Raw genomic sequence first — 12,104 nt, forward strand, 5'->3', positions numbered from 1 at the left:
GGATTTAATAACTGGTTGAACCTCATTTGGCTTCATTAACCTCAAACAAGCTTCCAGTAGCTGCTGATCAGACTGGTACGTATCCAGGAGGAAGGTCACATTAAGGTCTGGCCTCTGACTGGACCAATGGGGAAGGTGGATTTTCTTTGTCTGAAGTCGTTGTGTAGTAGATTTACTTCCTGAGCTTCAGCAGGTGGACAGACTCCCTGACATTATTCTGTAGGGTTCCTTCATAAACCTGAGAATGAATTTTTCCCCTGATGATGTGGAGCTGTCAAATCAGTCCCAGATCACGACGCTCCCTCCACCCTGCTTCACCTGTGGGAGGATGACGTTGGGATGTAGAATGCAGAGCCCTTTTTACACCAAACAATTTAACCTTAGACTCATCAGTCCACAAAACCTTTCCCCAGTGGTGTCGTGTAGAGTCACGCTGCTCTTTATAAACTTCATGGGCACAACAAGGTTTTTTTGTTTCCTCCATGGACACCATGCACCATGCAAACATGCACCATGATGTGTGTGTAGTGGACTCATGAACAGAGATGTTAACCAGCCCAGGTGATTCCTTTAAGCCAGGTTTGATATCTGATGTTTGGCTGTGTGTTATAACGTTCTGCCAGATGCTAGTAAACAACTGACTGCAACTCTAAAAAAACGTCCTGTCCCCAAATATCAACATCATGTATCTTCTTTTATCTAACAATTTTCCCTGCACACCTACACATGTGTTTTTCCGTTTTTCTGGTGAATTAAGGTTGAAGTTTGGTCTTATGCTGAAATTATGTGGCATCATCAAACTTCATGAACAAGTAACAATGATAAAGGTGTAACCTTACCCACACCTACAGTCCTCAAAAACACCTGTGTGGATGGACAACGTGTGGGTAATTTAAAGGATTAGTTGTCCTGATTGTTGTATTTGGATGTATGTTTGGAAAGGAGAGATCTTAGCATTGAGCTGATGGTTGTACTAGACCCGTACAGTCCCCGTTTTTGGTGGCCTGACCCTGGCTTGAGCTGTCCCCAGAAATGTCCCTGTTTTTAACTGTGAACCAAAGACAGACTGGACAGAAAGACGGGCCGCAGAGCGGACAGGCAGACGTCTGGCGCTGTGCTTGTTTTGGCCAACAGAGGGGGCTAGCTGCTAGCTGTAGTAGCTTCACAAATGAAGCTAAAACCAGAAAAATAAAGTTACTGGACTGTTACTAAAGGCACTAAACAATTGAAATGTGGAGAATTTATTTCAGCTAGCGATGTGAAAAGTTTAAGCATTTATATCTTCATGCGTTGCTACGCTTTGCACGAGCTTTAAACTGGCCACCAGAAACCAGGTCAGTTTTAAGAGGCTCATTCCCCTTAGGTGCATTTTTTTACTCAATCTGTTTAAGCTCCATGTGGAAAAACAGCAAAAACAACAAACTTATTGGCCAAGATACACCGGTTGAGAGGCAGGACCACAATCAGAGGCACATACTTTGGTTTGTTGGTGGAACATTTGACAGGCTGAGGGAGAACAGGAGGCTTTCCTTAAATCGCTGTGTTTTAATAGTCTAAACTGAAATATTTATCTTCCATAGAGAAGATAAATATTTCAGTTTCCATTAAACTGAGTCTAAAAAAATGTGGGTACAACAATTACCATCATCAAAATATATATGCTACATACAAATTCAGAAATCTGGTCACCTTATCTAACAACTATCTCCTTCATTAATAATTATAGATCAAATTTCAAAGCAATATACCCAATAGTCATCCAGAAAACCTGCTCTGAACCAAAGTGACTGACCACCACACGCTTTACTCCCAAATACCAATAAACCCCCAGTTCAGACTGGTGAATCTATGGCTGTCCAAAGTCTAAGGGCTGGAGTCGGTTCTGCTTCATCACTTACAGCTACTGTGCACAGAAAACAAAGACTTCCTGCTGGTTTATTCATCTCCCGGTCTGTGCAGATACAATAGAACCTACAACACGCTGAAGCATGCTGCTATGCGATTGCAGTATATCGGCTATCACACTGCTGCATCACCGCAGGTGGATGAGTTACCTGCTGTGGAAGGTTTACGGATAGAGGGGAACATCAGCAGCAGAGAGGTGCAGAGAGAAAACACATAAAGGTTCTCGTTCAGTTTTTGAAAATCTAATTATGTTCAGTGTTTAGCAAGAATAGAAGATGGCCGTGGACAGAGGGTAAAGGCTGTCCATGGTTGTATGAAGGTCTTGGTCCTTTTAGGGGACGTGATGATGGTGGATTTATTTGGACTTGTGTCCTTGGATCTGCTCACATTGCTGCCTTTTTTAAGGTGGTGATGCCAGGCAGCAAAAGAGCTGTGGAGGTGGATGAGGTGGAAGATCTGTCCCAGCTGGAGTGAGTTCAGACACACACACACACACACACACACACACACACACACACACACGGTACCTACAGTATAATTAACCTGTTTGCCTACTGCATGTTCTTAGAGAGGTGTGTGAGAGCTCTGTGCTTCTGAATCTGAAGAAGAGGTTCCACCGTGACTGTATTTATGTAAGTTTCATTACTGACCTCAGTATTTTAAATCCAGTTAAACGTTCTGTCATTGGCTGAAATGATTCCACACTGCGATTGGAGTTTTACATTTAACAGGTTTTTTGCTTATAAAGTGAACAGAAACACAGCAGAATAAATTAATCTTATATGAATTAAAATATTGCTACATGTCTGAAACATGTTTATTTATATTACAAATAAGTGAATATGTTTTGCTTTGGTGGCAGTCCTTCCCAAATCTGTTTTTTTTTCTCTAAACATACATGGTTTGTTTTAGTGTACATATATTCACTGAATGTCTCTGTCATTTTTCCCCAGACTTACATTGGAAACATGCTACTGTCCATTAACCCCTTCAAGCCCCTGAACATCTACACAGATGAGCTGAGACAGAAATACCAGTGCAAAGAGCAGCAGAGAAACCCACCGTGAGCGAACGCTTCTCACTCAGCTGCACTATTAGTCTCTGCTACGGTTGACAGCGTGTGTCAGATCAGATGTTTCAGTACCTTTCCACAGTGTGTTTGACTTTTTGTTGCTCTCTGCTTCAGCCATGTGTACGCCATAGCTGACAACGCCTTCAGCCAGTCTCAGACCTCAACACAGGAGCAGTGCATCATCATAAGGTACCGACAGGAACCACCACCAGGTTCATCTATTTTATAGTATTATTCTTGAGTTTCATCTCTCGTGTGTACTCTCACTCTAGATTATTAGAATTTAACCTAACTGTTCTTTCCCATCATCTACATACATACATGCATTTTTTATTTGCCAACAAATCCTGCAACCAGAAGCCAACGAAGAGCTGGTGATGTTGTGTGTGTATTCAAAGCCTGATGTTATTCCTATGTGCCAAAGAGCTAGAAAAACCGTTATTGTCCAGAAACAATTAAAAAGCCATACTGCTGGACTGGGAGACATGCTCCTTCACCACCATGAACACACACACTTCTGTTTATTCAAATGTGGATTAATCCGCTGTTGAAAATAGTGCCTAAAAATACAATATTTCCTCCTGTTTCAGTGGCGTTTGATAAAAACTACAGTGACCATCTGTTTTAAGAAATGACTGAGCCTTTTTAAAGATTTATGTCATCAGTACAAACCAGTGGGATTCAGATTAGACAGACAGACGAGGAGGTCAGAAGCTTTGAGAAATTAAATTAGAAATAGTTTCTTTGGGATTTTAATCACATTTCATTGACACTAAGAAAAATATTGCTTTGTCATTTAAACCATATGCACTAAGGACATCACATTTCAACAAGGACTCAGAGAATCCATTGATAATATCTGCACATAGAGATGTTTGACAATTTTAAAACAAATAACTATTTAAAATTTCATTATTAGCCATACTAGCATGTCCAACATGCAGTCAAGACTGAAAGATCTTGGAATAAACACAATGGCATGAAGTTTTTTTTTTAAGAAAAGAAACAACTCCTGGATGGAACTAACTTTTCATGTAGAACCATCATCAAGTCAAAATTTTGACCAGTTCTTTGGTTTATAATCAAATTCTTGCAAAACAAATGATATTCCCATCATGCTCAGCTGTACTGTGTGTTGAGTGGCAAATGTTAGCATGCTAGCACGCTAAATTAAGATGGTGACCACGATTAACATTAAACCCGCTAAACATCAACATGTGAGCGTTGTTGTTGTAACTATGCAGATAGCAAAATAAATTTACACCTGGGTCCACGGCCCAAGTCTGGCCCATATACAGCCCACACGATTGTCAGATTCTACTTCCACATCTGGACCAATTCTGGCACACACACAGAAACTCTTCTGGTTGTCTGCCAATTAGAATAGCTACCCGTCCCGTATAATATGTGGGTTGCCCTGTATTTGAAAATAAAATGCTTTGCTTGTCCTGTATTTTCATACAAGTCATGTCCTCAATGTGCTGTGAATAATGTCATGTCACAATTTCATGTAGATCCAAACCAGTTACAGCCTACAGGTGGACTAGACAAGTTTATCAATGAGCAGTAACTGACGAGCTCTGTCTGCTGTGAAGAACTGAAGTCCAACCTGTGGTGCGGATACCGGAGGAAAAAACAGCTGGAATATGCCCATATTCCATATTCCATGGTGGTATATGGGCCAGACTCGGGCCAAGGACAAAGGGAAACTCAGTTTAGATGTGTGTGTTATTTTATGTTTATGGTATAAATCAGCTAAAAGTGTCAGTGGGTGCTCTGGTGGCCTCGGGGTTAAGGTGCCAACCCTGGAGCTCAGTATCTCTAGTTCACGATGAGGCCATTTATTGCGCATCATCTCTCTCCCCCCTCATCTACCCGTCATCTCTCCACCACCAGCGCTCTGATAAAGGAATTAATTGTCCAAAAAAATAAGTAATTTTTTTTCTTGTGTAGTGGCCAGAGTGGTTCAGGAAAAACTGAAGCTACCAAGCTGATAGTTCACTACCTCAGCTCCATGTATCAGGGTAGAAGCAACAATCTGCGACAGGTAAAAATCCTGTTTGATCAGTTAGCAACACTGAAAGGCTTTAGCAGCTGTAGTCCTCCAACCTTTTTCATCTTTGATTCACCTCCATCTTTCTGTTTCTTGACCAGCCCATGGAGGTCTTTCCCATCCTGGAGAGTTTTGGGAATGCCAAGACCATCCTCAACAACAACTCCAGCCGCTTTGGCAAGTACCTCCACATCCACATTCTCCAGTGAGTCCACCTTATGTTACTCTCTGTAGAAATGTCTTTTGATGTTTTTTTTTACCCCCTGTTCCTTTGTTGCTTCCCCTGACTGTGTCTTGTCTTGGTTGACAGTGGGGTCGTTGTAGGGACCTCATTGTCCAGGTATCTCCTTGAGAAGTCCAGGGTTGTATTTCAGGTGAGAGCATTGAGTGAGGTGTGCTGTGTGTTCAAAATAGGCTTCACGGAGGAATCCATATTTCATCAGGTTCAAACTGATTACAAGAAACGCTTTTGGAAAAAAACAACACATCACATTGGCTCTGGTGCCTACGTTGTGGACAGGGCTGCTGGGTAATTTGTCACTGTGGGAATTAGCTGTGTGAGCTAATATACCACAGGACTGTTTGTGTTGGCTTGTAAGGAAATGTCTCAAGTTCCTTTTCTGGTTGGTTGCTTTTGCCTCTTGGTAAATGAATGGTTTGGGGGCTCAGCTTTCTCAGCTTGATAAAGGACACCTCCCCCTATAAAACTGATCAAATGGCTCAGTCCTCAGTTTGCAGCCAAGGCTCTGGGGAGACACTGACTTTGGGAAATATCTTGGCAAATATTAAATGGATTGCTGTGAAGTAAGAGAACAACACACGGCCACTAATTTGTGCTTCATTAAGGGGTTTTTGTTTGTTTCAGTTTTCCTCTAAGTGTACTGTAATACATCAGAATTAATGAACTGCATGGATTCCTATGTCTCGTTCTTGTCTCATTTGCCTTGTAGGCCAATGAGGAGAGGAACTACCATGTGTTTTATGAGCTGCTGGCCGGTATGAACGACTGGGACAAACAGGCGCTCTACCTGCAGGGAGCCGAGACCTATTACTACCTGAACCAAGTACATCACACATCAGCGAACACACAACTATGCCCATCTCTGATTTTTCCTCATGTTTTCCCTTCCCTTTCACATTTATTCTCCCCCTGTCCTCCTGTAGGGCGGCGCCTGCGAGCTGAACGGGAAGCAGGACAAAGAGGACTTCCAACTTTTGGTTCAGTGCTTTGACGCCATCGGCCTCCACGCTGACCAGGTCTCCACCGTCTGGGCCATCCTGTCCTCCATTCTGCAGCTCGGCAACATCTGCTTCAGCTCATACGAGGTATGTGTGTGTGTGTGTGTGTGTGTGTGTGGGAGAGAGAGAGTTAGTCAGATCAAACGCTGGTATCATACATCAGCTGGTGTTGTTTCAGAGCGAGTCCTTTGAGGTGTCCCGGATCTTCAGCGAGGCTGAGGCCAGGAGGGTTGGCTCCCTGCTGCAGATTTCCTCTGAGGCCCTGCAGACTGTCATCACTCACAGAGTCACAGTCAGTAGCCTCTCATGCACCTGTCAGGCCTTAGTGTTCCCTGCTTTAAATATACACACTGATCAGCTCTCTCATCCGCAGGAGACGACGTACGACAGGATCTACTGCCCTCTGTCTGTGGAAAGTGCCATAGAATCCAGGTAGGAAAGTTTAAACACAAATAACAGACACCACTATACTTTGAGAGATGCTTCCTGCTATCCGTCCAGTCATCCATCCATTCCCTGCCACTTGTTCTGGACGTGGTTGCAGTGGCAGCAGGCTAAGGATGCCATGTCCTGTAGGTCTTCACAGGTGACCCCTGAGCCCCTCCCAGGCTGAATGATAGATATAAACCAGATGTGTCCAACAGGTGGCTGGAGAGCTACTAGCAGCTCAGCCCCTGTTTCAGAGTACTCACACGAAGTTTCAGAGAATAGAGTCTGTACCTCTCTTCAACACCTAATCATATTTGTCAGTTGTCAGTCAAATGAGTTACACTGTCTTTGTTTAAATCAGACAGGTCGTACACATGCAGTGATAGCGACTCTTCTGGATAGAGTTAATTGTTAAAAGTCTTCACATTAACACATATAAACTAAACTTTTCCAACAAACAGGGAATATGTTGCCATGGATACAGTGAGTTAAACTATGGGTTTCAACTTGAGCCCATGTTTGTTTACATTTTGGAAAATGAAGCGTAGTGACGGATCCATTTTAACTTCCTGTTTGTTGTTAACCATTGATGACTGAGGAGCTTCCTCTTTCTCTGGTTTCTACTCAGATTTATTTACAGTGGTGTTTTCAGGTCTGTGTTCAGGGCTGACTGAATCATGACTCACATTTTTGTCTGTATTTGGATGTTGATATTTGATGACTTGTTAGTTGATTTTATTCATCTGATTTGGTTTGGAGATCACTTGTGTTTTGATTATATGTGAATGAATGTAACCAGTGATATAAGACATGTGGAGCTCTCAGCCCCTTTCATCCTGTCAAAGTAGCTCTCAGAGTATAAAAGGTGGGAGACCCCTGATGGGTGTTCTGGCTCTGCCCTGTTGTCTCCTTCCAGCTGGATGTACCTTGACTACTTCCACAAGGAGGAATTCAGGAGTAACACATGTGGTTTTATATATTTATGTGTTTGATATCATTGAATATCAACAAAAGCCTACTTGCTGGTAAATGGACACACATCTAGTTTGTATCTTCGTGTTAAATTTGAAGTTTTCCTGATGACATCATCAGGGTTATTTCCTCAGACTGTGTCCAGAGTTCAGAGCCACTGAAGACATCATACAGCTGTTGAATTGAGCTTGATGTGTAAAATCGTTTGAGTTGCTTGGACTGTGAAACAAATTGTTTTAACTTGCACTTAAAGGTACGTGTGCCTCCTCTCTCTCTCTCGTAGAGATGCCATAGCCAAAGCCTTGTACTCAGTGTTGTTCGACTGGTTGTTGGAGCAGATCAACGACTGGCTGAGTCCCACAGAGATGGACAGCACAGTGGGGATAGTGGACATCTACGGGTTTGAGGTTGGTATCCTGGACTGAGATCTGGTCTTCTGGATTATCCGGTGGCGTTGGTCGGACGTGACGTCACAGGTCCCTCTGTGTCCCTCTGCAGGACCTGGGAGTGAACAGCTTTGAGCAGCTGTGTATCAACTTTGCCAATGAGCAGCTGCAGCACTATGTCAACAAGGCGGTGATATGTCAGGAGGAGGTCAGTGGGCTGTAGGTTACATCCACCATCTACATGATCGTGGATCAACCCCTTGTAAATTGATTATTAGTCATAATTAATGACTTAATCAACAGTTGATGAGTCATTTACTAATGGCCTATAGAGCTGTTGAGTTGCCAGTTTATTAACATTTACAACAGCAGAGTCGATGGATCAGTGCAATAACCATTAGAACGTGAGAAACTCATTCCTTCTAAAAGTGTATATAACAAGCAATGACTTTATTTATGACTTACCTTTATTAACGACCTGACTTTCAATGACTCGCCAGCAAAAGCAATTAATCACAAACTGGCAACCCAAACATCGTCCTTCCCTATTAAGAACTTATAACTGATCTAAAAGGCATTAATAAACAGTTTATTAACAACTACTGAGGCTACTAGGTAAAACCTATGAGCCCTTCATTGAGGGTGACTTTTTATAAAGCGGTACAACGTTCATAGTTTTGTGAAAAAGAAGTTCCAAGACACATGTCAAGCAAAATAATAAAAAAGAACTCATGACTAAGTATTAAAACCAAGTCTTACAAACCACAGCTTAACATATTGTCATACTCCAGCTCCATAGCCCTCAGCCTACACCGGAGTATGTAGCATAGACTTTACACTTTAGTGAAGTCAGGATGAGCATGCCTTTAGTATCAGTTACAGTTTATGCTAATATGTTAGCATTGAGTGTTGAAGCCAGTGGTGTCAGTGCTCTCATCAACTAATGGGAAATCTGGACAATGAAACCAAGGAACAGTGGGGGTGTGTGTGTGCGTGTGTGTGTGTGTGTGTGTATGTGTGTGTTTGTATGTGTGTGTGCTACAGGAGGAGTACAGTGCAGAACAGATCCAGTGGCACTCGATGCCGCACAAGAACTTCCACTCCTGCCTGGAGCTGATCTCTTCCAGGCCACACGGCATCCTCCGCATACTGGACGACCAGACCTGCCTCCCCCAGGTACACACACAAACAAACACACAAACACACAAACACACAAACACACAAACACTCTATGTGGGGGACCCGTTATTTACATAATGCATTCCCTAGCACCTTACCCTAAGTGAATGCCTAACCCCAACCCTAACCTTATCCTATTTCTACCCGTAACTCTAAAATCAAGTCTTCACCAAACAGCCATTTAAACTTGTGGGGTCCACAGTTGTGGTGGGCTCCTGGTTTTCAAAGCCCCTTTTCAGACTAGATACATTAGAAAGACAAACAAATGTGCAAATGTTTGTGACCCTATTACTTTTCCAGGTGTGGGATCATAGTTGTTAAACACAATACATTATATTATTTTCACGCTTTGACAACCACTTGATAAGCATGGAAACGCCCACTTTGCTCATATGACAGCGTGTCAGGATCATTCGTTTTGGGAAAAAAAAAGTGGTAAAAATGAAAATGTGCAGCCTTAGACTGAAGACAAGGAGCTGCAAGCAGAGCCTTCACATAACTCTGTGCTTTTTCAGGCCACCGACCACACCTTCCTCCAGAAGTGCCACTATCACCATGGGAACAGCCCCCACTATGCCAAGCCCAAGAACCCACTCCCAGTCTTCACTATTTATCACTATGCTGGAGCTGTCACCTATCAGGTATGAGCACAGCTGATCCGTCAAACAGCAGCTGATGCAGGGAGGAGGTTTATATTCAAATACATCTCTGTGTTTCCAGGTCCATAACTTCCTGAATAAGAACCACGACCAGTTCAGGACAGAAGTGGTGGAGCTTTTCGCCAGGAGTCGCTTAAAGGTGAAACAGCTGGAAACACACACACTCCTGTTCTAACGAGAGACTTTAATCACATTTTACAGTGTTTTACAGGCCAACCAACAAATGAATAGAACAAGGCTGTAAAGAGATAAACAGCCAGCAATGGGAGACTAACACTAAAAATAAAAATAAAGAGACAGATCAATAATAAAAGTGGCATAAAATAGATAAAACCAAAACACAGTAGTTGAAGAACGTCCAAGACGTCATGCCGTGATTCAAAAATAGTTGAAAAACAAAAGTTGTGCTGACGTGCAGGACGCTTCATGACCATCATACATATGTTGCCAAATTTGCCGTTACAGTCACCAAAGTACCAAAGAAAAATGTATATACTGTCATAATAGTGATTACTGCATCTTATCATTATGACTGAGCATCTCATAAGTTTCAGAAGTCGAGTATTTTGTCCTCTGATGAAGTGTTTCTTCTTCTGTGGTGTAAGACCTGTACAGTGCTATCACAAGTGGCTCTTCTACTCTAATTATAGGTATCTTCCTTCAATTATGAAATGACTTGCTACTACTATTTTTTTATCATGCCTCCGCTGCCATCCCATTCTCATGAACATATCGCAGTAACACCTTGAATGAACTTCTTCAAATTGAGCACAAAGATTCATTTGGACTCAATGGTGAAATTATTTGAATTTGGTGGTCAAAGGTCAAAGGTCAAGGTCACTGTGACCTTCATACACCAATTATGACACAATTTAATTCAAATGTCTATAAGGATAAAATGAAATGATAACATTTTTATGTCCAAATAGTCAAAGGTCAACTTCACTGTGATAACATACTCTGCAAAAAACACTTCTGGCCGTTATTCAACACTGTAATTAACTGAAAATAACGAGAAGGAGAGATTGTGACCATATTTCCAGCAACTTGGCTGGTTGGTGGAGGCATTCCGCCGTGAGGCAGAAATTCTAGTTTTTTTAAACTGTTTGCCTTCTACAATAAAAAAGAGCAACAAGCAAAAGAAAATCAAGTATAAAAGTGATAATGATTTATTACTGGTATCATTACGAGAATTCATTATTTCCACTGAATACATTATACATCAACATGACATATGGACATCAGTTGCTTCTGTAGGCTTTCAAAAACAGGTTTCCATCATGTTTCCCTGTTGCGCAGATGGTGTCCGAGTTGTTCCAGAAGCTTCAGGACGGTTACATTCAGCAGAGGGAGCTGGGCTGGAGAGGGAAGGGCCTCCGCCAGCAGCCCTCCACCGCTGCCTCACACTTCCTCCAGTCCCTGACTGAACTCACCACCCGGCTGGAGAGGTACCGACACGCCGGCCGCACTCCGTCCACACGGAGCTGTCATTAAACAGATGTTTGGCTCCGACTCAGTGTCATGTGAAGGGGATACACGTTCGCAGCGTGCGTTTAAAATCACACAGCTGTGGTTTGTCGAGATCACGGGTTTAATAAATGTAATGGAAGAAAAGATACTGGGAGCATGATGTTTTCATCGGGTGTGAATCATCACTGAGACCAACTCTACAAGAGACTTCACAAGAAGACCTATTTCCTGATTAGTAACGTGTCTGTGTTTTTTTCCAGATGCAAAACCACGTTCATCCACTGTCTGAAGCCAAACTATGTCAAGGTAACGTCGGTCAGTTTCATTTGAATATCATCTGGTATTATAACACTAGATACATATTCTAGATTTTCATTTTCACACACTGTGTCTCTTGTGTCTTCTGGCAGCTTCCTGGGATCTTTGATGTGGACTATGTGTCAGCCCAGCTGAGGCATGCTGGGACCCTGGAGACCATCCACATCAGGAAAGAGGGTTTCCCCATACGGATTCAATACTCCTACTTCATCGAGAGGTGTTGCACATATACAAAGCATCCCTGCCTGCACCGTCATTGTAGAACTTAAATGTTATAGGACCATATAGTCTAAAGGTCTCTGTCCATGTGTGGTTTGATTATAGATCAGGTCCAGGTTCTATATTAATACTGTGAAAGTATCAAAGCCTCAGTCCACAGAGAAATACACACAGCCTGTATTCAGACACTGAGCCTTAAAACC

The 12,104-nt window shown here is 42.5% G+C and overlaps 1 protein-coding gene across 1 annotated transcript in view; it reads left to right on the forward strand.

Annotated features, from left to right (window-relative positions):
- Positions 1–12,104, forward strand: part of myo15b (myosin XVB) — a 48,468-nt gene that overhangs the window by 5,147 nt on the left and 31,217 nt on the right. The window contains exons 4-21 of the mRNA XM_087177282.1: positions 2,474–2,537; positions 2,859–2,968; positions 3,092–3,166; positions 4,931–5,024; positions 5,132–5,235; positions 5,341–5,404; positions 5,981–6,094; positions 6,195–6,356; positions 6,448–6,561; positions 6,643–6,701; positions 7,954–8,077; positions 8,169–8,264; positions 9,101–9,232; positions 9,751–9,876; positions 9,956–10,033; positions 11,194–11,342; positions 11,625–11,670; positions 11,775–11,899. Of these exons, the coding sequence (XP_087033408.1) occupies positions 2,474–2,537; positions 2,859–2,968; positions 3,092–3,166; positions 4,931–5,024; positions 5,132–5,235; positions 5,341–5,404; positions 5,981–6,094; positions 6,195–6,356; positions 6,448–6,561; positions 6,643–6,701; positions 7,954–8,077; positions 8,169–8,264; positions 9,101–9,232; positions 9,751–9,876; positions 9,956–10,033; positions 11,194–11,342; positions 11,625–11,670; positions 11,775–11,899 (1,836 nt within the window). The remainder of the gene's footprint in view (positions 1–2,473; positions 2,538–2,858; positions 2,969–3,091; positions 3,167–4,930; positions 5,025–5,131; positions 5,236–5,340; positions 5,405–5,980; positions 6,095–6,194; positions 6,357–6,447; positions 6,562–6,642; positions 6,702–7,953; positions 8,078–8,168; positions 8,265–9,100; positions 9,233–9,750; positions 9,877–9,955; positions 10,034–11,193; positions 11,343–11,624; positions 11,671–11,774; positions 11,900–12,104) is intronic.

The sequence above is a fragment of the Seriola lalandi genome, unplaced genomic scaffold (assembly GCF_002814215.2).
Source record: "Seriola lalandi dorsalis isolate HSWRI2012SDOR001 ecotype SW California unplaced genomic scaffold, Sedor1 jcf7180002054585, whole genome shotgun sequence".
Lineage (NCBI taxonomy): Eukaryota > Metazoa > Chordata > Actinopteri > Carangiformes > Carangidae > Seriola > Seriola lalandi.